Genomic DNA, 23,585 nt, shown 5'->3' with positions numbered 1-23,585 from the left:
AGGAAAAAAATCAATAGAAGCCCAGACCATGCCAATATTCTGTTGTATTTTCCAACATAACAAGATAAAAATGTTAAAAGCAAGCTGAGGTGCTTATCACCAGATGGCCTCTTCTCAGATGGATACAGGTGGTGTTTACAGAAGGTTACACATGAAACTCAGGGCCAGGCTTACACATATAAAAGTTGATTCTTACAGTTCAGACTAAGGGACGTGACTCACGACTGAGACCCAAGCATGTTTTTGCTCATCAGCTGTTTTGCTCTTGTGGCCTCTGCACTGGGTGAGTGAGGAGGACCTAACTTGCAGATATGAATTCATTTGTAAAGATTTGTTAAGGTTGTTCAAGGACAAGATGAAATAAGTTTGATGTTGATGGGTCTCAGGGTGCGGAGTGCCTTCCATTAAGCCCCAAGTGAGCGGCTACAACAAGATTGTGAATGGGGAGACTGCTGTTTCTGGATCTTGGCCTTGGCAGGTTTCTCTCCAGGTACTTTACATGTCCAATTTCACACATTTGCCTTTCACAAAGCGCAGTGACTAATTTAAACAGAGAAGTGTTGTGAAAGCATTTCTTTCCTATCTTAGGATGGAAGTGGTTTCCACTTCTGCGGAGGATCCTTGATCAACCAGTACTGGGTTGTCACTGCCGCTCATTGCCGTGTGTCGTAAGTTATTTCAAGACCACAGTAAAGGAAGTTAGCTGGGTCTTGTATTGACATTTGTGGTTGGCCTCATCTCCTGCAGACCTAGAAGCCATCGCGTGATTCTGGGAGAACATGATCGTCAGTACAACAGTGAGCAAATTCAGGTCAAGACCATCTCCAGGGTAAGTAAGAAGCAGCATAATACAACAATGATTAAAGACCGTGTAAAGCAAATTCAGCCATTTTCTTCTAAACATTAAATAGGTCATAAATGTATTCCTTAAAACATGTAAAAAGCCATTCAACCATTTATAATTTAATAGTGGAGCGAGGCTTCACAAACCATGTTTCAAATTTCTGTGTTGAGGGTTTAATGGGCGGGTCAGAAATCATAGCCGCTTTATGTAACAGAACCATCATAAGCATAAACCCGCCCCTGCTGCTGAATCGTTTAAATACATTCAGCGGATTCAGCAGATAGCATCTTTTACGACAGTTTGCAGCTTGATAACCAGTCAACTAGTCAGCTCACCAGTTAAGTCTTGTCCAGAGTAGTGATAATAACAGTAAACACACACCTTTTGTTTGTGATTGAATTCGTTTGGCGGTGCTTCATGTGTGCTGCAGCCATTAGAGAAACTTTTAGTCCATCTCGGTTCTCTCTTTGACTCAATCCACTGTAGAAACAACAACAGTTTCGCAAAAAGTTGAAACAAGGCGGTGTGGAAAAGGCAGTGACCAAGGCTGAGGTTTAGGAGGACCAATCACAGCGCTTACGTTCCGCGTTGCCTCGACGCGCAGTTAGGATATTTGGGATTTAATTTCTGGCTCTGATGTCTCAAACAGGTAGGGCTGGGTCCGTTCGATGACGCTGCTAGCCCTAGCTTCCATTGTCTGTAGGTTACATCCTCCTGCAGTACACAGAGGCGGTGGCGTGGTTCCAGTGTCTTTAACTGACACACCCCCAGCGTTTCGCAGCAGAGAATAGTGCTTGTTTTTCCATGATTTAGTTTTTTTTTTTCCTCTTTGTTTTTCCATGATTTTGAGACCTAATTTTATATACTTAGCAATTTTTTTCATCTTTCAAATTTGTCTCAGTTGTCCATGACACGTTTCTGTCGTGTGAAAAACTCATAACACACATTTATTTCAGCTTTACACGGACTTTAATGAAAACCTGAATCTCAATGACATGACATTTGCTTATGACTTGTTTTCATCTCTCCTTGCAGGCCATTTCTCACCCTTACTACAACTCTCAGAACTTCAACAATGACATCACACTTCTGAAGCTGTCCTCCCCAGTGCAGATGACATCCCGTATCTCCCCCGTTTGCCTGGCCTCCTCCAGCACCAATATCCCCTCTGGAACCAAATGTGTCACCTCTGGATGGGGCAGGACTGGACAAACCTGTGAGTACACCATAATAGCTTTGAAATAACTTATAAGATCACACTTGTGGCAAAAGTGACAAGATATTTAATATTTGATTCACTTTTTCCTCTTTTGCTTTTCACAGCAAGCCCCCGTTACCTCCAGCAGACTGCTCTGCCCCTGCTCACCCCTGATCAGTGCAAGAGTTACTGGGGTTATAACAGAATCACTGATGCTATGATCTGTGCTGGAGCTTCCGGAGTGTCCTCCTGTCAGGTAAACAAAAATAAATGATAATAAAAACAATTTATTAGCCCAATTTATATGTAAAAAAGCAATCAAACAGGTAATTATAAATACAAACAAATGAAACAAAAAATACAGTTCAATTCAATCAATCACTATTATTGCATTTTTGAACTTCTATAAAACTTATCACTGATATCTGAATAAACATTTGTTTTTGTGACATATTTGTGTCTTTCTAGGGTGACTCTGGTGGCCCCCTGGTCTGTGAGAGCCGTGGTGTGTGGTCCCTTGTTGGTATTGTGTCCTGGGGTACCTCTAATTGCAATGTGCGTGCTCCTGCTGTGTATGCCCGCGTGTCATACCTGCGTCGCTGGATCGATCAGACTGTTGCATCCAACTAGTGTGTGCACTACGGAGAAACTACAGTGCAAATATGTACAACCAAAGAAACATGCACACACATACACAGACACCCACACAAGCTCACGTCTCCTCCCAAGGGACTCCATCATACAACATCAATATCTGGTGAAGGATTCTCCTATACTGCCCTGCTGTTCTAGGCAATAATGGGATTAAACTTGGTCATATAGTTTGTTGTGACTGTCTTTTTATTATTATTAATATTTATTTATTTACATTTTTTAGACATTCCAAAGGTGGAAATACATTCCCCACACATTGACATAACTCATGACATCAAAGACCTGCTGAAGGCTCCACAAGTGTCGGTATTACTTGTTATTAGGGTTGGGGTAAATAATAATTGTAATAGCGTAATTAATAATTCATTGCAATTATGGTGTAATTGTAATTTTCATTTTAAAAATCAGTTGCTGTCGTAATTGTAATTAAATTGTAATTGAGTTTAGTTTTCTAGGTACAGTTCTTTTGTATATGCAGTTAACAATTATTAAACGCTTACCCACATTTTACCATTGTTACGGCAAAATTTGCGGTTGACCTCATTTGGAGACATGATTTATTGCTCTGGTTGAGTGATGGAGTCCAGGCGAAGCATTGATGATTTTATAAAAAAGGTTTATTATAAAACTAAGTAAAAAAAAAGTACAAAGATGGAACAAAAATTAGTGACCGTCCGGCCGGACGTTCGAAGGCAGAGCCGCTCTGTCTAACAGTTTCAAGCTGAAGCTTTTATATAGATAAAGAAAAGGTCCCAACCCTGAAAGAAAGAAAAGGAGGGAGTCAGATGCTCCCACAGTGGAAATGTTGGAGGATGATGAAGACGTGTATATTATGAGGAAGATTGGGCGCCACTCTTATCTATCCTTGATAGTGTGTGCGTTCGTGTATATCTGCATGTGAGTTTGAGTTTTGGCCCTCAGCAGAGACTCTGTGTTGTATGAGTACAATACGATCTGTACTGTTTAATCTAACATGATTCAGCTGTTCAAAGAGTAATGGAGTCATCATGTATTAAAACATGACAAATTGTACACATGAACATACATTTGACGATATGATGATGAATATAAAAATTGCCATAACACCATTTAAAAAAAAAATGAAATGAAGTGGTACACTGACACAAAAATGACTCAGAAATTCACACCAAAGATATTAATGCCAATATTTTTCATTGATTAGGAAGCCTTAGATGGTAAATTAGATGGTAGATATTTGTTTTTAGTAAATTTTACAGCTGAATTAGAGCCCATTATCATAAGAGATTGTTAAATGTTATTCTAGGTTATTTATTACAAGCTTAGTAATTGTGATTATTTGTAATTTAATTTTAGTAATTGAGAGCGTAATTGTAACTGACTTTCTGATGATAAAAAATTATTGTAATTCAATTGTAATTGGAAAAAATGCTGGTCACTGTAATTGTAATTAAATTTTAATTGTACATGGTCAATTGATGACGTAATTGTAACTGAAAAATGTAATTAGCCCCAACCCTTCTTGTTATATTGTATAAACAGCAGGCTTGTGAATATGAACTGCTATGATGCGGTTTATACATTTATTGGCTTTTTTGAACATTCGGGTCAAGGTAATTATCCTCACCACATTTACCAAACGTGGGTACGTACAGCCATGGTCTGACATGGGACCTGAGATAATTTGTGTAAATGATGCAAAACACAGCCGAGAATTCATTCACATTCTACTCAATAAATATGTTGGAGCTCATGCAAGTGCTGTAAACTGGAATAAATCTAACAAAAGGTGCAAGGAAACCATGGATGCAAATTTTCCAATCTCTACAGAAAATCATGACTTTAAAAAAAGCAATGGAAAAAATAATTACAATTCATAAGAAAGGTATGAATATGAAACTTTTTATTGCTACAGATTGGTTGCAGTGTTGTGTAATACACAATACTCATATCAGTCTGTTCACTTCCTGTCCATGGAAGTCCTTTTTTATTGGCTGCTACAGAAACTGACGAGGAGCAGTATTAAGAGAAAACTAGTACAGGTTGCACCAGAGAAGAAGCAACTCTGACTGAAAGACTCAACAGCCTACAGGATAATGTCGAAAAGTGAGTTGCTTTGAAACATTTTAGAAAGGTTTGGCATACATACTGTCTTTTTTTTTCTCCTTTTGCTAAATTAATTTTTAAGGCGTAAAAAGTGTATTTGTTATTCTGTTGTGTTTCAAACATGTCTTTCCTTTGTTCTAAGTATGATACATTTAAAGTGAAATAAATGCAAATTGTGTGCAATGAAATAAATTAAGGTATATATATAGTGTAGGTCAGGATTGGGTTTAATTGTAATGGTAATTGTGTATTTGATAATTAATTATAACTATGATGTAATTATAAATGTAATTCAATCTGTTGCTGTTGTAATCATAATTTAATTATAATGGAGTTCATGTAATTGTCTTTATGATTGTAATTGGCCCTGCAACCCTGAAAAAGAAGCAAGCGGGTCAGAAGATGAATGGGTTGAATTGTAATTGGCAATGAATCTCTATAAAAACTGTAATTTACTAATTAATTAAACAAAAATACTGGGGAACCTTGTTGTTTCTATGGCTTGCATGTAGTTAACAATTACTAAAATATATTTCATATCAAGTTATTTTGAGGTTGATTTTACCATTTAAAAAAATAATAATTAGTTGAAGGGTATACTGACAAATAAGACTCAGACACCCACATCAAAAATATTAAAATCTATATTATCATGGATAAGGAAGCCTAACAAGTTAACCAAGAGACATGGATCAAAACCGACCCGTTATCATTTATCACTTAAGAGATGCCAACAGAAAGCGAACACAAGAGGAAGGGTAAGTTTTATGGGATGATTTATTTCAGGCTCTGTAATTGTGATTAATTATGATTGAACTTTAGTAATTAAGAATGTAGTTGTAATTTGACTTTCAGGGGGAAGATTATAATTTAAATTGTAATTGAAAAAAATGGCGGTGACTGTAATCATAATTGAGTTCTAATTGAAACATGGATTACTAAAGACGTAATTGTAATTGAAAAATGTAATTGACTCCAACGCTGGTGTAGGTGACATTTGGGCAGAACAGAAGCAGGTTATAAAAGCTTTTTTAATCTCAAGTTTTAAAATAATATTTAATAATAATAATAATATTATTTATTTTTAAAATAACATTGCTAGAGCATTTCCAGCTTTAGCAAATACTATTTGTTACTGGGACTGATTTCCTTTTGCTTGTTCCACAGATAATACCACGTCAGAGGGAAGTCAAGCTTCTGGAATGGTTGCATATTACGATCCCGTAAAGACCACCTTTCTGGTCACCTGCTGCATAATCGTCATATTTGGGTCTCTGGGCAACGGTCTGGTCATCTATGTCACTGGTTTCAGAATGAAAAGAACCGTCAACTCTGTTTGGTTCCTCAACTTGGCCCTGGCTGACTTCCTCTTTACAACCATACTGATTTTCCTGATTGTTTCCACATCTCAGAATAATGAGTGGCCTTTTGGTCTGTTCATGTGTAAATTTGTTAGCTTTGTGGCTGGGGTCAACATGTTTTCCAGTGTTTTTTTTTTGACAGCCATCAGTGTGGATCGTTTCTTGTCTGTATGGGTAGTAGTGTGGGCACATAACAAGCATACTGTCCGTAAAGCTCAGATCCTCAGTGCTGTTATCTGGATAACTGCAGTGGTCTGTAGCACACCCATGGTCACATTTCGTACCGTAGAGTACATAGATGAGGCAAGTATACATGTATGTGTTTACCATGCAGAATATACAACTGATCAAAAGTGGAGTTTTTACATTTACCGTTTTGTGGTTGGCTTCCTCATCCCATTCCTGATAATACTGGTCTCCTATGTGGCAATAGGTATTCGAGCAACACAAATGAGGAGAAGAAAGCAAAAATCACTGCGGATCATTTCCTCTGTCATTCTAGCTTTCTTCTTCTGCTGGGTGCCGTTCCATATTTTCAGCTTCCTAGATTTAAAGGACATTGAAGACCCAGGTCTGTGGGACATAGTCAAAGTTGGACTATCTTTAACCAACTGTTTAGCCTATCTGAACAGCTGCCTGAACCCCATCCTGTACGTTTTCATGTGTGAAGAATTCCAGAAGAAGCTTCGTCAGTCCATTTGCTATGTCTTGGAGAGCGCCCTGGCAGAGGACAACGTGTCATCCAGGTCACCTCGTTACACAACGCCTCAACTTCAACGAGCATCTCACAAGATGGACATAGTTCCATCAGTGGAGAGGATGGACTCAACTTCAGTGAGTTTTGCAGAAAGTCGGATGGTCATCACAGTGGAGACGCCAAACTCTGAATGAGTGTTCCACACCAAAGAGATTGAACTCTTTTTAACGATTTGTTTTCCATTAATAGATGATGAAATGTCATTGAAGTTACTGATAAAACTGTACGTGTCCATATTTCATTTGTAAAATGTAACCTTAAGCATGTTCTTTAATTCTCCTGAAGGAAGCTTTTGCTTGGGTCTTAACCAGAACAAAGAGGTCAGAACACATTACTCTAGTTTAAAAATCTTTACACTGGCTCCCAGTCAGCCTCAGAATAGACTTTAAAGTTCTTCTGCAGGTGTATACATCTGTGAATGGGTTTGGTCTAGAATACATCAGTGAGATGTTAGTCAGGTATGAACCCAGCAGGTCTCTCAGATTTATGGACACAGGTCAGATAGTGGAGCCCAGAGTTCACAATAAACATGGTGATGCTGTGTTTAGTTGCTATGTTGCAAAGAAGTGGAACAAACTGCCAGCAGAGCTGAAGTCAGCATCCAGTATAAACATTTTTAAATCAAAGTTCAAAGCACTCTTTTTTTCTACTGCGTATGATTGAGAGGGAGATTTTTGGTCATGTTGTTGATGTAATGTGTTTGTTGATGATTTTTACTGATGATCTTAAATGTTCTTATTGATTTTAAGCTGTTGAAAATAAATTTGCCTTGCCTTGCCTTTGTAAGATTATGACCCATTGTTCAAAAGAGCATTCACACCTGTTGTTTTTCCACTTTACACATCTGATGAGAAAATTAAGTGTTGAAGCCTTTTAGCCGATCTTCTAATCTAAAACCATGTATTTAACACCTTAAACAACACGCTTTTCACAGGAAACAGCAGTGGTTTTAGCATGTCGATGCATGTGCAAAAAGGAAGGTGTTATACAGATAAAAACACAGAAATACAAGCTAATACATTACATATAAAATGGGCACCTCTAAAAATGTCAGCTATAGAAAAACCTTACATTTTAAACTCTGGCACAATACACAATCACCAGCAAACTACCAACATTTCTCTACACCTAGCTCAGTATACACATGTAAATCAAGCTAATTTTGAGATTCTCTACTTAATATTTTGGTAAGGTAAACTATATTCTTAAATGTTCCTGTTAAATTATGAAGAATGCACCATTAATAGTTGAAAACCCCACATGTGAATATTTTTATTTCAACTTCTAAAATATACAATAGCTACAATACCACTTCAGGTTTACTTAAGAAACTTCACCAAATACTTTCTGTATTGTCATGAAGGTGTGATATTTGTTAACGCTGATGTAGTATTGCTTTCAACAGTTCCTTTTGAATTTCACAAAGTCCGTTCTCTCCTGAATTGCTGCCAGGGAATTAAAAAAGCCGTCAGTTTTCATAGAGCTCCTTCATTTCCTTCAGAATCTTGATGCTCTCGCCGTATCTTAATTGGTTCTTGTTGGAGCACTCCTTCCACCTGGAAAACAGCTCGGCATCATTCAGCTGACATTGTTATTTATTTGTAAAACTCGCTAAAATATTACACAGTTGCTGTTTCATTTTGAAAGTCTTCAACATTTTGCTCAAATACTTCTCCTAAGACACAATGATTTTACTTGAAGACAATTGCGTTTAAACATGTATGAAGTAAAAACTGTCCAATCAACACAATATGGATCTGTAAATCAATCAATGATCACAAGTGCATAATTTAAACAAATGTTCTCAACTCGTAGGTCAGAACCCAAATGTTAGTTACTTTTTCCTACCATGTCTGCATATGTGGTCTGAGGTTAAAACTGTAAGAAGTGCAATCTTTTTGCAACATCTATGCATGAGATGGCACCCACCCATCCCCCTTCAGCACAAGTGAGCAGGCTCGTAGCGCTGGGAGCAAATGTCAGTGACAAATCTGTGTTTGGAGGTTTGCACTCAACAAAACAAAATATTCCCTGGGCTTTATTCTGAAAGGGATTATTTTTCATTTTTATTAAGAATACTGTAGAGCAGTGGTTCCAAACCTTTGTTGGATCGTGACCCCATTTTGATATCACATTTTTAATAATTCGTTTTTGATCACATATGTTACAGTGTTACAAATACAGCTCAGATATTTGTTATATTGAGAAGGTGAAAGTATAGAATATAGTTGTTTAAGATTGTGTTGTTTTAATTTTTAAAAATAATTTGATAATAAAATAATTTGTTGTAATGGTTTTAATCAACTACTAGACATTTCAGGCAACCCCATTTAAATTCCAGGAGACACCACATGGGGTCACAACCCCAAGGTTGAAAAACCCTGCAGTCGAGCCTTCTACCGTAATCTTACTTCTAACAGCAGGGGGCAGTGATTACTTAGAAAATGTATACATCAGATTCATTTGTTTTGCGTTTCTAGATTTTTTTTAAAAAAACAAAACATTAAAGGTGAACTGACTTAATTTCATAGTTTAATGCTGGTTCTCCTCAATTGAAAAGGTCTGTTTTCCAAGCAAAACCAACAAAATGTTGTTCTAATGCATAAAAAGAAAGATCAACAGTTGTTGGATAATTAATTTTAATTGATTTGGGTCTTGGTTTGTTCTCTTGTAACTTGTGTGTTCTAAACAGTGTGAATACCTACTTTTGTCTTATTTTTTTCCAGCGTTCCATGTGGTCACATAACAAAGACCGAGGAGTCGTAACGTCAGTCAGCTGTGGAGAGATTCACAGTGGTCATGGCAGGGTTAACTTTAAATCTAGTTTAAAAATGAATGTAACAAATGATAACAGAGAATGATCAAAGGACACGCACTGGGCTCGCTGTGGGCTTTTCCATCGGTGGGATCCTGAGATTGACTGGTTCACCGCAAGAGCTCAGTGGACAGGAAGTTGGAGAAGGAAGCCGATAGACATTTTGACATTTACCATTGATCATTTCTGTGGCCTGAGAACAAGCATTTTTTTTTATTCTAAATGTTCAGATTGAAAATTTCAAAGGTGCAGAACAAATTAGACCCATGATATGTTGGTGAACTCACCTCGTCCTCAGTCATGCTGTGGGGGGAGCTAGGGGAACCCAGTGGCTCTCGCACTAAAGGATTGTTTCTCATCCAAGCTCGGCAGATGGGATAAAGCGGGGTACTGGTGTTGAACTGAGCCAAATCCACACTGCGATCAAACAGCTTTATCACATATGCATCTAGAAAAAAGAAGGGTAAAAAGGTTGGTGTGAAAAATATGCATGTAAAAGAAGAAGAAAATGCACCTAGTCCAGGAGACACAAGGGTGAACCTGCTTTGTCGAATAAAGTTTTTTTATCTCTTTTTTCAGGTAGTTTTGGGCATGCTTATCATGAATCATGGGGTGACAGTTGATATCCTTTGGGCAATTTTAGTTATTAACCCCTTCATGTACGACACTCCCAAATCATCGGAACAAGGGAATTTCCTAGGATTCCATGGTACAAATTTGCATTAAACATCAAATTTGTGAAACTTGATATTTACTTATACAATGTTTAATGCTGGATGACATATTAATCTAAGTAGAAAAGAATTAACCATTTTCTGGCCACTGCTACAAAGCAAATTTGCATAATTCTCATTCTGTCAGCAAGACTTTAAATACCTGAAGTAGAATAATGCAAAATGTTGAAGACAGTAAAATGAAGTTTCCAGCTATTTCTCAAAGCCCAGAAATCTAGCAATTGTTTATATTATATATTCACTAGGCATACTCACTAAACTGGCAGATTGTAAACAGAGAACTGGTATTAAAGCTGCAGTATGTAGAATTATGAGACTTGTATAGAAACAAACATGCTCCACCCTCCCTTCCCTGTTTCAAAACCTATCATCCCTTACCCATAGCCTGGTGAATGCTCTAACTATGGCGCTCTTAGCGACTTTTTTCTCTATAGAGACAATAGTAGGGACTTTAACTTCTATTATTGGAGAGTTTTCTGATGTTTTAGAGACTCTGACGTGAAAGCTTGTATCACTCTCTAGTTATTGTCCTCCAAAGTAACAGCTACTGCTGCTATAGCTCCTCTCTTCAACATGAGTTATTACAGAATATAAGCATATTTCAAGTTTGTTCAGCATACTTAGTTGAAAAAACAGGAATCTGAAGTATTTCAGAATCTGGCTGTATCCGATAGAAAAGGGTTAATATCATGAGTTGCCCAACAGATATCAATTGTCACCCCCGATTCATAAGCATGCCCTAGACTATTAGAAAAAAGTGAAAAGAAAAACTTTATCTGACAAAACCATGTTCACTGACATTTAGGGGATTGGCTCCCCCGGACTAATCTACATTGTACTATGCATTTCTTTGCTGTGTTATTGTCACATATAATACATGGTGTGATATAAGGAGCCTACTTTGTTTATAGGGATTACTCTCTGGTATTCCTTCATCCATCTCTTTTCTCTTCTTCCGTCTGTGCTGTGGGAAACGAGTTGAAGGTCTAGAAAACAAAAGGACAACTTTATTGACCCTAATTATACATTACCTACAAACTTATACAATTACAATAAAAAACTAAACCAGGTAGGACTTTATTGAATTAACCATGAAGTGTCAATGAAGTGTCTGGTATCTATAACATTAGCTGTCATTGGTTCAACTGTACACTACAACTTTTGAGATAGTGCTACAATGTCTTTTTTTCCCCCTCACGTTAATCTTCCAGAATACCCTGCGTTTGTACTCTGAGTTCCAGTCATTGGTTGCAAGACAAGCAAATATAGACATTGGATGAATTAAAATAAAGAGGAAGTGCATTAATGACACTTGCCTTTTTCCAGCAGACAATGGAGACAAATCCCTGAAGAAGCCGGAAATAATAGATTAATATTATAAATATCTCGTGTACAATGCATTCTGTTACATTTAAAAAAAGTATAGTTTTTTGTTTAAACACTTTGATAAATTTTCACATACTTGTTTAAAGACTCCACGGTCATTTTTCCTGGATCAACGTCGCTTTGTTCCCTGTTTCAAATTTAAGAAATTTGCTTGGATGTTAAAGGATAAAAACCACAATCATTACTTCTTAGGTACACGCCAACATAGTTCAACAACCTTTCAGTTTCCGTTTTTTCCACCAGACCCTTTAATACAGCATCTAGCTTACTGCGTGCTCCGGTCCCCTCCGAATCTGCAGGAGAAAAAACAAAAGGTTTGTGTCATGAGTTGCGTCATTATTTATATTTCAAACTGCAGGTGTGGCGTATTTACAATCTGTAAAACCTGCCTTTAAATAATATTTCTCCACATTACAGTATACACTAACCAGACATCTTTTTGATCACTACGTGATGAAGTACGTCTTTTCTTTCGTTACCATTTTTATTAGTGCATAAAATATTTTGTTAGCGAAGAAGAAGTAGTAAAATACGGACATGTTGAATTATTTGTTCAGGCCTAAAAATAATAATACAAATACATTGTTACACTTTAAATTGGGCCCTAGAAGCACCAAGTGTTTAAGTGGTGTTGTTAATTTGTTTCACAAAGAGTTATTTTGAAATGTATTAATACACACACCTTCTCATTGAAGTTGAAAGGAAAGTGTACACATTTCCTTACTTTACATTTGATTGTGAATTTTACTGGATACTGGTTTTAATGTGGTAATAGACAAGTAGAACTCCTATAGTTTTGTAAAGATTGGATTTATTTAAAAATATAAAATTGACAGAATGGGGTGTTTAATCTTATAATCATCTTTTAATAACAATTCTGTAATTAGAAGGAATAATCCACTTTCTAGTTCCCTCTCCAGATACTACAGCACACCTTCCAGCATCAAGTGAATGAAATCGTGACCAGTACTGTTTATATCTACGAAGTGTCTAGTGATATGGAAATGTACCTTTTCTACATAAGCATAATGTGCCGTGGGTTTGAATCCCACTTTTGTCATATATATAAAAAATTTTCATTTTAACATATTTAACACGGCAAATTCCACCTTTAAAAATACATATGCGAAAAAAATAAACAATTTAGGGTGTGTCCTGGGATAGGGCTAAAATAAAAGGGTTAGCGGGTAGCCAAAAATAAATACGTGCTAAAATAAAACTGACGGAACTTTTAGTCACGTGGTGCACCTATCACGTCACCTAAACTTGCCAATGAGGGGCGCTGCATATGAATAGACTACAAGTCTATTCCTACGTTTACGTATCAAATAGCCACGGCCTTATATTTATCAGACGCTACAGCAATTTTTAAATGACGTCTTCCATTCCATCAATTGTTATGGTAAGCAATAGTTAATAACTCAAACATTCCTAAACATTTAGGTGGATTTTACATCTTACCAAGTCGCTCTGCCTTGATCTTGACGTGGTGCATTGTTTACACCGTACTTTTAAAGACTGACTTGCTAATAAATTAAGCTAGCTGTGGTTATCATTTACAACTAGTTAGCTGCTGCGTCTAGCAAAAGCTTCACAAATTGGTTCAAGTCAAATCTACCTCACAAACACAAACTGTGTGTATCGTCTTCGGCAGACTATGACAGATTAAGATACAACAACAACCATTAGCCTGACTACAGTTGCTAACTTAGCTGGTGACGGTCGTTTACGTGTAGTTTCCACTTCCGCGCGCTGCCGGTTGCCTGTTCACTGATTGGCTCCTGTGCAAACGTAGACCTCTACATGATTGGATAGATGTAATGTCCATCAATTAAACTCTATCTCTATTGGTTGTTAGTCCTTCTGTGTAATTTATGAACCACACAACAGTGTTGGCTGTTTCTGGGCTTTACGGTGAGTCAAGTTTATACAACCGTAACTAATTGTTAAACTGTAGATATTAGAATATCCTCTGAAAAGTTTGTGTGTCGTATTAGAACATTCTCTATCGCAGGAGATTTGTGCTGTAGCGCGATTCAGTTTAGACACATATGTCAAATGCGGTATTACCAAATACTGTAAATCGCCCCTCCACTTGTATGATTTTGTGCTAAAGTGTGCATTCACAGTCGCCTTTATTTGTTTATTTCCCGTATTACTCTGAGGTTGCCATGAACCCAAGGTAAACAAATGGAGTAGGAATCACCAACCTTTGTGAAACTGCGAGTTACTTCATAAATAGTGAATTGTTTGAAGGGCTAGTTTGATATACACTTCTTAAATACTAAAATTCTACCGTTTCACTTTTATTAGAGATTAAGATCATGAAGAAAGACTAGCAGTGACTTAAAAAGGTAGGAAAAGTTCCAAGTTTCAACATGGAACATTATATTTCTCCTAATTTATGCAATTGTCTAATTTTCATTACATTTCACAGAAAATAGTCGGTAACACTTTACTTGTGGTTTTAAACATAAAGGCTGACATTATGCTGTCATTATTTATTTTTTTATTTCGGACATTTTGACTCACTCATTCATCCTCAACATTTTCATTCCTTCTGTGTACTACACATCTCCAGAATGGCTTTTTTTTTTTTTTGTAACACATCTTCAGTTTTATGACATTATTACTCATTTTGATGTTTTCTTGTAAACCGTTCCACAAAGTCACCCCACAGACAGTAATGCAACTACTTTTGAGAGTTGTTCTTACTCATTACTTATTATGACACCTGTCATTAGCACGAATACGGTGTCATGAAGGCTGTCATTAAGTGTTTTTTTTATTACCCTAACCCCTAACTTTAACCCTAACCGTACCAGATTCCTCCACCTAACCCAAAAAAAGTCCAACATAATATTAGTACATCGCTTTTTTGGGCGACCGTGGCTCAGGTGGTAGAGGGTCATCTTCTGATCGAGAGGTTGGGGGTTCGATCCCAGTACCTGACTATGTGTCCTTGGGCAAGACACTGAACCCTAAGTTGCTCCCAGTGGTCGACTTGCATGGCAGTCCTGACCCAGTGGTGTGTGTGGTGTGTGAAAGTGATTGGGTGAATGAGCTTTGGGACTGCTTCAGTGTGGGGATAAAGCGCTATATAAATCAAGTCTATTTACCATTTACTTAGTGGTGGTAAGCTCTTATTGCTGCCGCTCCGACCACCACCAACACTTACTCACACACTACATTCATACTAGGCAATGTGGGTGAAGTGTCTTGCCCAAGGACACAATGACAGATACCACTGTAGTACCTGGAATTTTCAGTGGTCTCCCATCCAACCAGGCCTGCTTAGCATCCGAGGTCTGACGAGATCGGGCAATGACAGGCTGGTATGGCCACAAACATAGATCCAAATGTGTCATAATTTAGCAAAAGACACTTAATGACAGCCTTCATGACACCTTATCCATGCATAATGTCAGCCTTATGTATAAAACTTCAAGTAAAGTGTTTCCAAATAGTCATGCTCCTATTTTACTAGCCATTAACTAACAACAACAACAACAACACTTTACCTTTTTGTTTAATAAAACATATCTTATCAGAACCCATTCATTGTCACGATGTTTCAGTAAAAACAAACATTTAAATATTATAAGTTATGACAAAAACTTGTCAAGTGCAGCAGTATTTAGTATTTATCTCCACCAAGCACTGACTACACCTGTCATCTGTATTGAGCTTTGTGAGTTTGAAGCGTGGAAAGTAAATCAGATTTTAGCCAGAGCTCATTGGTGGCTAGTGCTGCCGTTAGAACAGGCCTGAGGACATCTCATGTAATGACTGCGAGCACCATGTTGATGACCCCTGAAATGGAGCCATTCAACAAAATCTCTCCGACTTGCATCAGTCGCAAGTCAACAACACAAACAATGATAATGATGAAATAATAACAATTACAATTACTTTCTTGTTAAATAGTTGCTTATTTAAATGGATGTTCTACATTCAGGGAATTTGCTCCAAATTAGGAAATGATACATTTTCTATTGTTTTCTAATTTAGTCCAAGAAAGCTCCAACTGACTCATAACCCAGCCCTCTTCCTGATTCTATTCTTGTAGCGTATTGGTCAAGAGTGTAATTTTAGACTCTCTTTATTGATTTTTTGATTCACATTTTGTTATAATTCAGGCAAATAAATTCAAATTTTATAGGTATTAAGTTTTTAGTTGGAGCAGAAGTATAGCTTAGAGTGTTTGGCCTAAAAAAGGTTAGCAAGGGTCACAAAACCATGTTCAAAATCCATCATCTGATAAGCTTTATGTACAACTACAATGTTACTTTATTGTTCTGGTGTCATTTTTAATACAGGTTCAATGTTTACATGAAAGAATTCCTCCCCATCAGGATCCACAGTGATGAAGAACCACTACCATCCCTCCCGTCGCCAGTCCTTGTCAACGAAAGACAACAAAACAGTACGTATCTAAGGCAACCCTTTAGCATAACACAATGGACCACAACTTTGATTTTGCATATAGAATTTGTATTTATTTTTATAGACTCTGAGCCCTGTGCGCTCAAGCCAACAATGCAGTCCACAGCTCCACAGTCTGCAGAGGGAGAACAAGCACATTGCAAAGAAACATGAACGGTCCTCTGGCACAGATCAGCCACCTGTTTTCACTGAAGTCTGGCCCTCCAGTGACTGTGAATCTTCTCCTGAGAGAGAGGCAGCTTGTTATGAAACAAAATCACCTCAGTGTTCCACATTGTCAGTGAAATCTAGTGTTTCCTCAGCTCAGGAAGGTCATCAGCATGAGTCTGTGTTGGCAAAGTAAGTCCTGAATACCTTGTGTTGCTATTTCAACAAATCGCTGGCTTTGTTCTGCTTTGACAGTGATTGAATTTTGTAAATTAGTGGTATCACGCCTACTTTCTACCCACGGGAGAAAACCAGACCATCAAAGGGTCCAAACTGGTGCTGGGTTGACCAGAATTATTATGCCCTCCAATAAAGTAAAATATGAGTTTTATGTTAAAATGTTACTGTTACGGCCCTCTTTAAATCAAATTAAGCTGTGGATCCTGGACTGAAATGAGTTTGACACCTACTATAAAAGTAAGCGCTTTGACATTGTATCTGTGATATGTCATATTTGATTGGATATTTGAGTTTTGAAGCCAACAATAACATTGCTTGTCTAGATATGTCGAGCGTTTTCGCCACGGTCAGCCACAAAGCAGAGAGGAGCGCCAGCAGATGAGCACTGCCGCTGTAGAAAAGCATGATAGCTTTTGGTGGCTGTCACCTTCATCTGTACCCCCCCGACACACAACCATTGGAAACATCAGATAATTGTATATTTTCTATTTAAATTGTTTGTAGTGTATGTTTTTTTGTTTTTTGTTTTTTAATATCAGACTAAATCTGTCGGTGTTATTTTTCCTTACAGATGATGATCATCATCACCATTATAGGTCAGTCTCTCCATGCAGAAGATCATTTGATGTAAGTTTTTCTATACATATATGAGAAGAAGAAAAAGCATAAAGATAGAAGTAATTAGTCTCACTTTGTTTTCATTTTCAAGTAGGGCTGGGCGATATGGACCAAAACTCATATCTCGATATTTATTCTCAAAATGGCGATGTACGATATAACGCTTGATATTTTTAACTCAATAAAGTCTTTCCAGAAAGACAATTCTGAGATACATTTGCAGATGAAAAATGCCACACAGGCACATTTATTAACAAACAGCTGTACATTATGTTTCACTTTTGGCTTTTTCACCTATGGGGACAGCACGTGTGAGTGAGTTCTGTAGTGTGGCTTGTTTTGTAGACGGTCTGGGTTAGGATGCACTCAGAAATCCATCTAACAGTGCTTTTCATGCTGTTCTGAAAAGTAGCGAAACTCCTAAAATGAGTATTTGAATACAAAATAAGCTATGAAGCGATCTCAGAAATATGGATAAATTGTAAAGAAGGACACTGTACTCTCTGAATATTATTAAATACTTGTTTGGTGTGATTTGTACTGTATGATTGTATAAATCAAAACAAGTAAAAAACAAAGCAAGATACCCGTAACTCTCGATATAGGCGATACTGTCATTTACTATATCGCCAAAATAGTAAACTTGTTATATCATGAATTGCGATATATTGCCCAGCCCTAATTTCAAGTGAATCTTGACGTCTATGTTCACCCTGTTTACTTTTGTTGATCAGACCCTGTCTGATGTTTCGCAAAGTGAATTTAATGACACCGAGATATTACACCTTCAAGAAAGGGCAAGCAGACTCCTGCCTAGAGGGTAAAATAAATGCATGTAAACAGTCATAAAGCAAAGTGGACACATTCCTGTAGTTTGAACTTACTGTTCTCCATGTTAACAGCGAGGGCCTACTGAGCGATGGATCCATCCCTGTCAGTTCTGAGGGCGTGGGGACCTCAGAGCTCTCGTCTCCAGTTAATGAGGAAGAGCCAGTGCAACGATATTCCATTCCTAGTTTGATCAAACCTGTCCCTGGTAAGACAGATGTGTAGAATATTAAAGTTTGGTGATGTAGATTTTGTTTTTTAATGCCCTCTTGCTTATAGAAATGTGTTTATTTACAACAACAGTGAAAAGTAGCTCCTGGAAGTCCATCATCCCTCCACTGGTGGCCCCCACACGTCCACAGGAGGATATTTTGTTCCAATGGCGCTCAAGGAGGAGGATGGAGCAAGCAAGGGACTGGTCCCAGCCTCCGTCTAGCTGGAACCCTCCCAGTTTAAGCTACTTTTCAGCAAGCGGACACCCTCACAAGGTTGGATAATCTGTGACAGTGCCTCCACTGTTGCTCATTAAGCTGTAATGCATAGTTATATTTGAGGTCAATTACATTGTTTAATTACAATTAAAATTACAATTATTATTTCCCTCTGAAAGTCAATTACAATTATGTTCTCAATTACTAAAGTTCAATTACAATTAATCACAATTACTGAGCCTTTAATAAATGAGCCCATAAAACGTAACCTTCCTCTTGTGTTAGCTTTCTGTTAGCATCTCTTATAATAAAGGGTCAGTATTGACCCTTGTCTTAAATCAACTGTAAAATACACAAAAAAATATTATCTATCATCCAATTTGTTTCTCATCTCTTGGTTACCTTGTCAGGCTCCCTTATTCATGAAAATACTAGTCTTTATATTTTTGTTATGAGTGCGTCTGAGCCTTTTTCCTGTCAGAATACCCCTGGATTTATTTGCATTTTTTTTTTTAATGGTAAAATGATCCTGAAGAGAATAGACAGGTAGTGGGTAGGGCTGGGTGATTTTTGATTCAATTTTCTATTTAATTTTTTTCCCAATGCACTTAAAAATGACTGCAGATCAGATATATTATCAAAAGTGCAACTGTATTGCTGTGATTGTCCTCATGAGTTAGAATGCATAGAACAATCCCAAAATAAAAAGTAAATGAGGCTCTGTCATTCAACTATTTCAAGCTTTAACCCAGGTTTAAGCAAAAGTACAACAGCAAATTAACAGTAGCTTAAAATTTCTGATTAAGAAATCAGATAACTACATAATATATAATATATAACATTACAATTAAAAAAAATTGTAAACTCTTCCCTTAGCATCTCAGGATAATGTGAATAAAAAATGAAACATGCCTGTGGCACACATACAGTATAGCCTACTCAAAGGGTAAACAAAGAGGGGGCGGGTTCACATCACGCTACGTAACCGACAAGGACGGAACGCGAAAAAGTCCGTAAAAATTGTGGTGGGAAAAAATTCAAACAATTAAAAAACTTTTTTTAAAAAAACTTGAATTTGCAAAATACGATAAATCAATTAAATCAATTTTTTGCTCAGCCCTAGAAGTGGCAAAAATTTATAAAAAAACTTATTTTAATAATTTTTAACTATGTATGTGTAAGCCATAGAACTGTAAAACGGTTCCCCAGGTTTGCATTTAATTAAATTGCAAATTGATAGTTTTTAATCGAATTTCCCTGCCAATTACAACTACGAAGTGAATTAACTGAACTCAATTACAGTTCAGTTACGATTACAACAGCAATATAGGTCATAATTGTAATTATTTATCAATTACCCGATTACAATCATAATTGACCCCAACCCTGGTTATATGCTTATCTCTTTCCTTCCTTATCTATAGCAATCGCTGAATACTCAAGCACTTGACATCCAGCAGCGAAGAACCCCTCCACACATCACTGCTTCCCCTCCACAGACATCAGGCTCAGGTCCATCAAGTGTGAACCCTCCACCCACACCTGTTGTCTCTTCAGTCATCTATCCTCATAGTGTCCCCCATGTGCCTACTCATATGCATTACCTCTGTGATGTCTTGCCCTGCCCCATCCAGTCATCTGGATCCCAGCAAAACACGTCGCAACAATTAGAGAAGCCTGAGACGAGAGTTATTCACAAAAAGACTCAAACACCTGAAAACTGCAGTGATAGGGTCAGTGATGTGCATCTGGGGGCACATTTGTCATCGTCACCTTCTTCATCCAGAGCTCTAGAGGGGAATTTGCAAACGGTTTCAGAGCGAAACAAAAAGGAGGAAGCACTGAGAGAAGAGTCTGTGAGGACTGAAATGTCCGTCAAATCCAAAAAGACGTCAAAAAGGTGACACATTAAATCTGCATCACTGTAATATGAATATCCTGAATGCTTTTCATGCCACACAGCATATTTAGTGTATAATCACCACTCTGTGGGACATTACTATTCACGCAGGGTTTCCTCACACCGAAAACCTTCTAAAAATGTCACACCACGGAAAGAGCAGCAGCATCAACTGAGGGGAAACCAAGAGAACCTCGGTGCAAACTGTTCTGGTGAGCCCGGTGCTCCTCACTCTCCTGTCCACAGTGCTTTGGGAAAGGTCAGTACTTGGACAAGCTCTGCGACTTTCTCAGGTTGCATTTATCTCATTGAGGAAGTGTACTTGTAATGCAGCATGAGCACAATGTTGGGAGTGAATGTTTATTTCTAGTGAATAATGTCATATTTGCAGGGCTTGTAAGCCTATTTTAATTAAAAGTTCAGTGGAGTCTACATGAAACACTGAAATGAAATGAGTAGGTGGGTGGTGATGTAATGTGAGCGCTATAAATCGTATTGCAGGAAAGTTTAGATAACGCTGTCTTAAGTTATGTAAGAGGCCAGAGTTAGAACAAGTACCGGTACATATTTGGTCTTAGAATTTCTCCTGCTGTGAGGATTTGAGAACCTGCCAGACATGCACTGAATGATAGCCTCAGGTCACATGTAGGGAAATAATTATTTTAGTCCAGGACAGCTTTCAAAACACAAATGTTTCCAATTTTAATTATTAACCAAACACCTACACTGTACATTTTATTTCATTAAACCTTTATTTTGATTATTTAAGAAGGGCCAATATCCTTATAGGGATTGAAACAATTATTAGTTATTAAGACCTCAATATGAAGACTGAAGAATGACTTTTTGTTGAAGATGTTCATTCCTATTTTAATAAATGAATATAAATACCTGTACAGGTCCAAATGGGCTCATCTATTGCCAATGTTCTCCATGAGTATTTACAGATGACTCTTTACAGGTCGTGTCTGAGGTGTTCTTCCCAACAGAAGATTTATCTGATGAACCACAGAGATCATCAGGCGCCTGTGTTCCCTCCCGTGTTCCTGCACCATCACTGTCCTCGCTTCCTCCGTGTAATTCCCAGAACTCAGTGGAGGTCATTTCACAGCTGCTGCAGGAGGCCGAAGGTGAGCTTTTAGCTGCAAAGGGCTTTAACCCTGCATTCTGAATAGTTACCAGTGACTATTAGTTGTTCTTAGAAACATCTCCTCTTACCAAGTGTAAGATCTGTTTTTTATCTATCTATATATATATATATATATATATATATATATATTTTTTTTAATTTACTTTATTTTTTAGATTCTGACGAAAAAGAATTTGAAGACGATCCTTTGTTGAAAGTTCTCCGTAAACAGAGAAGATGGGTGAAAGGGCAAATCAGGTACGAATCATTCAACCTTAAAACCCCTTGTCTTTTGTTTTGACTCATTTTTTAAAAAATCATTATTACAGTATAATTTCCAATCAAATAATTCCCCATTTATTTTCTTTTTTTTTTCTAGACAAGTGGACTCAGTCTTGAATGAAGTCCTGGAGAAGCAACAGGTTACCTAAAAAATTATAGACACTTGATCTATAGTACATTCATTTTTATTTATTTTATAAAGAAATAAAGTTTTTTTTTAATATTGTGGCATCAAATAAAATATTACAGCATTAAAGGGAGAAAAGATATGTCTGGGTGCAATATTTTTCACTGAACAAAACAATGCATTTACAAAAGCAGTGGTAGCACAGTATTTACACAGTGTGGATCACTGAAACATTGTGGAAGAGTGATGAGGAAAAGCAGAGCAGTATATACAAGCCTCAGAGTGAGCAGGATTATATTTGACAGCTAGTGTGTGTGTTTTGGCACTAGCTAAGGGTTCCTGTGAGTGGATGGTCTTAGGTTATTACTCTTTGGTTTGGTTTTTCTTTCCCCAAAATAGCTCCATTTAATATCTTCATAAGTTGCATAGATATTGTCAGTGTTTGGTTTTCCTATGATTAAGTCAGGGATGTGGAGTTCTCTGTTTGCAGCATAGGAGCAGATATGATGAGGATTCCATCTGGGGAGACGGCTGACTCCAAAGCCAGGGTGTCCACTCCTTTAGGGATCCGGTAGCGCCGATTGAACTGACGTGTTGTCACACCAGGTCCATCTTTCTAAAAATAAGAATGGGAGATAACGTCAGTCTTGTCAAATATGATATAGTTCTGTCCCTTTTTGGAGTACCAACCTTTTTTTCCTCATGCTTTCCTTGTACTTCTACAAAGTCGCCACTCACTTTCACAACGAGCTCTTCAGGGTTGAAAAACCTTACGTCTACTTGAACTGTAAATCCACTTTCGTCACAGTTGACCTGCCGGAAAGAAGATAAACATGCATGATTTTATTGGAACAAACTTAATTTTCACTCAGGAAAATGAGCTTTTTGACATGACACTTATCAAAAATCATGTTTATATTATATATGAGGAGGACATGATGGCACTAAAGCTAGTTCTGACTAATCTTTGGAACCTGATGGCACTAAAGCTAGTTCTGACTAATCTTTGGAACCTGATGGCACTAAAGCTAGTTCTGACTAATCTTTGGAACCTGATGGCACTAAAGCTAGTTCTGACTAATCTTTGGAACCTCTGCCTCAGCATCTTTGGGTGCAATGGAAATGCCATGAAATCCTGCTTTCATTAAGGTTAATTTGAAAGGATAAACATGTTTTTTTTTTTGTCAAATCCAGAAGTGAATGTTTTAAAAATCTGTTGCTATATAGGGTTTTAAGTCTTAGAGCTCGCCATTTTTCCATATAAAGATTAGAAATACTGCGTCCTACCTCAAATATGCTGTTATTCTCAGTCTCTGGAAGAAGTAGAGTTGGGGACCAGTTATATTGTCCATAGGTCTCATTTAGCCGAGGAATAAGAGTCGGTAAAACCTTCTCCCATGGGATCCCACCAGCTGGCATCGAGGTAGGCAGAATGAAGTCCATTTCTAGTAGGATTTTTTTTTTTTTAAATGCTGACTCGAAAACCAGTAAGGATACAATATACAAGGCTACAAAACCAAAACAAGTGTGCAACCGAGCGTAGAGAGAATACTGTCCTCTCTGTCTGACTGCCTCCCTCTAGTTGCTGGATACGACTGTTATG

At 37.5% G+C, this 23,585-nt stretch overlaps 5 protein-coding genes across 13 annotated transcripts; 3 read left to right on the top strand and 2 right to left on the bottom strand.

Annotated features, from left to right (window-relative positions):
* Positions 1-178: 178 nt before the first annotated feature.
* Positions 179-2,864, top strand: LOC114477699 (chymotrypsin-like protease CTRL-1). The gene is made up of 7 exons (XM_028470192.1): positions 179-283; positions 387-490; positions 589-668; positions 748-829; positions 1,880-2,060; positions 2,168-2,298; positions 2,511-2,864. The coding sequence occupies exons 1-7, from the start codon at positions 238-240 to the stop codon at positions 2,670-2,672; spliced, it is 786 nt and encodes a 261-aa protein (XP_028325993.1). The 5' UTR covers positions 179-237; the 3' UTR covers positions 2,673-2,864.
* Positions 2,865-4,723: 1,859 nt separating this feature from the next.
* LOC114477694 (C3a anaphylatoxin chemotactic receptor-like) lies at positions 4,724-7,214 on the top strand. The gene is made up of 2 exons (XM_028470188.1): positions 4,724-4,781; positions 5,949-7,214. The coding sequence occupies exons 1-2, from the start codon at positions 4,772-4,774 to the stop codon at positions 7,031-7,033; spliced, it is 1,095 nt and encodes a 364-aa protein (XP_028325989.1). The 5' UTR covers positions 4,724-4,771; the 3' UTR covers positions 7,034-7,214.
* A 925-nt stretch (positions 7,215-8,139) lies between these two features.
* lin37 (lin-37 DREAM MuvB core complex component) lies at positions 8,140-21,658 on the bottom strand. Of its 3 annotated transcripts, none has more exons than XM_028470199.1 (10): positions 21,336-21,658; positions 18,170-18,318; positions 12,052-12,127; positions 11,911-11,961; positions 11,765-11,794; positions 11,349-11,434; positions 10,002-10,162; positions 9,776-9,907; positions 9,605-9,675; positions 8,140-8,455 (listed from the first exon to the last, which is right to left on the bottom strand). In XM_028470199.1, exons 2-10 carry the CDS (start codon positions 18,177-18,179, stop codon positions 8,368-8,370), a joined length of 705 nt encoding a protein of 234 aa, XP_028326000.1. In that variant the 5' UTR covers positions 18,180-18,318; positions 21,336-21,658; the 3' UTR covers positions 8,140-8,367. The 3 variants fall into 3 exon arrangements, with proteins under 3 accessions (XP_028326000.1, XP_028325999.1, XP_028325998.1); XM_028470198.1 differs by lacking the exon at positions 21,336-21,658 and adding an exon at positions 18,409-18,539; XM_028470197.1 differs by lacking the exons at positions 18,170-18,318; positions 21,336-21,658 and adding an exon at positions 13,296-13,615.
* Positions 13,088-22,286, top strand: proser3 (proline and serine rich 3). Of its 7 annotated transcripts, none has more exons than XM_028470175.1 (14): positions 13,717-13,748; positions 14,148-14,188; positions 16,154-16,260; positions 16,345-16,619; positions 16,991-17,143; positions 17,239-17,294; positions 18,020-18,105; positions 18,188-18,321; positions 18,417-18,584; positions 19,967-20,444; positions 20,556-20,703; positions 21,406-21,574; positions 21,750-21,831; positions 21,953-22,286. In XM_028470175.1, exons 5-14 carry the CDS (start codon positions 17,071-17,073, stop codon positions 22,002-22,004), a joined length of 1,446 nt encoding a protein of 481 aa, XP_028325976.1. In that variant the 5' UTR covers positions 13,717-13,748; positions 14,148-14,188; positions 16,154-16,260; positions 16,345-16,619; positions 16,991-17,070; the 3' UTR covers positions 22,005-22,286. The 7 variants fall into 7 exon arrangements, with proteins under 7 accessions (XP_028325975.1, XP_028325979.1, XP_028325974.1 ...); XM_028470177.1 differs by having other exon boundaries at positions 13,726-13,748; positions 16,190-16,260; XM_028470174.1 differs by lacking the exons at positions 13,717-13,748; positions 14,148-14,188 and adding an exon at positions 13,088-13,236.
* A 13-nt stretch (positions 22,287-22,299) lies between these two features.
* On the bottom strand, positions 22,300-23,585 carry hspb6 (heat shock protein, alpha-crystallin-related, b6). Its single transcript, XM_028470203.1, has 3 exons — positions 23,270-23,585; positions 22,673-22,795; positions 22,300-22,598 (listed from the first exon to the last, which is right to left on the bottom strand). Exons 1-3 carry the CDS (start codon positions 23,423-23,425, stop codon positions 22,440-22,442), a joined length of 438 nt encoding a protein of 145 aa, XP_028326004.1. The 5' UTR covers positions 23,426-23,585; the 3' UTR covers positions 22,300-22,439.

The sequence above is a fragment of the Gouania willdenowi genome, chromosome 16 (genome assembly GCF_900634775.1).
Source record: "Gouania willdenowi chromosome 16, fGouWil2.1, whole genome shotgun sequence".
NCBI classification, from domain to species: Eukaryota; Metazoa; Chordata; class Actinopteri; order Blenniiformes; family Gobiesocidae; genus Gouania; species Gouania willdenowi.
Note: the sequence above shows the minus strand (reverse complement) of the source record. Positions and strands in the feature narration are given on the sequence as shown.

Bases quoted from the DNA above. Each gene is read 5' to 3' on its own strand.
- lin37 (XM_028470197.1), bottom strand. From the start codon at position 13,329: ATGCACCACGTCAAGATCAAGGCAGAGCGACTTG. The intron at 11,795-11,910 runs GTATGTGAAAAT...CGGCTTCTTCAG, and splicing joins ACCGTGGAGTCTTTAAACAA to GGATTTGTCTCCATTGTCTG. The intron at 9,908-10,001 runs GTGAGTTCACCA...GCTTGTTCTCAG, and splicing joins ACAGCATGACTGAGGACGAG to GCCACAGAAATGATCAATGG.
- proser3 (XM_028470174.1), top strand. From the start codon at position 17,071: ATGATAGCTTTTGGTGGCTGTCACCTTCATCTGTACCCCCCCGACACA. The intron at 18,585-19,966 runs GCGGACACCCTC...TTCCTTATCTAT, and splicing joins TTTAAGCTACTTTTCAGCAA to AGCAATCGCTGAATACTCAA. The intron at 21,832-21,952 runs GTACGAATCATT...TTTTTTTTCTAG, and splicing joins TGGGTGAAAGGGCAAATCAG to ACAAGTGGACTCAGTCTTGA.
- hspb6 (XM_028470203.1), bottom strand. From the start codon at position 23,425: ATGGACTTCATTCTGCCTACCTCGATGCCAGCTGGTGGGATCCCATGG. The intron at 22,796-23,269 runs GTAGGACGCAGT...TCTTTCCGGCAG, and splicing joins AGAATAACAGCATATTTGAG to GTCAACTGTGACGAAAGTGG. The intron at 22,599-22,672 runs GTTGGTACTCCA...TCTTATTTTTAG, and splicing joins GAAAGCATGAGGAAAAAAAG to AAAGATGGACCTGGTGTGAC.
- LOC114477699 (XM_028470192.1), top strand. From the start codon at position 238: ATGTTTTTGCTCATCAGCTGTTTTGCTCTTGTGGCCTCTGCACTGG. The intron at 284-386 runs GTGAGTGAGGAG...GATGGGTCTCAG, and splicing joins TCTTGTGGCCTCTGCACTGG to GGTGCGGAGTGCCTTCCATT. The intron at 491-588 runs GTACTTTACATG...TTCCTATCTTAG, and splicing joins CTTGGCAGGTTTCTCTCCAG to GATGGAAGTGGTTTCCACTT.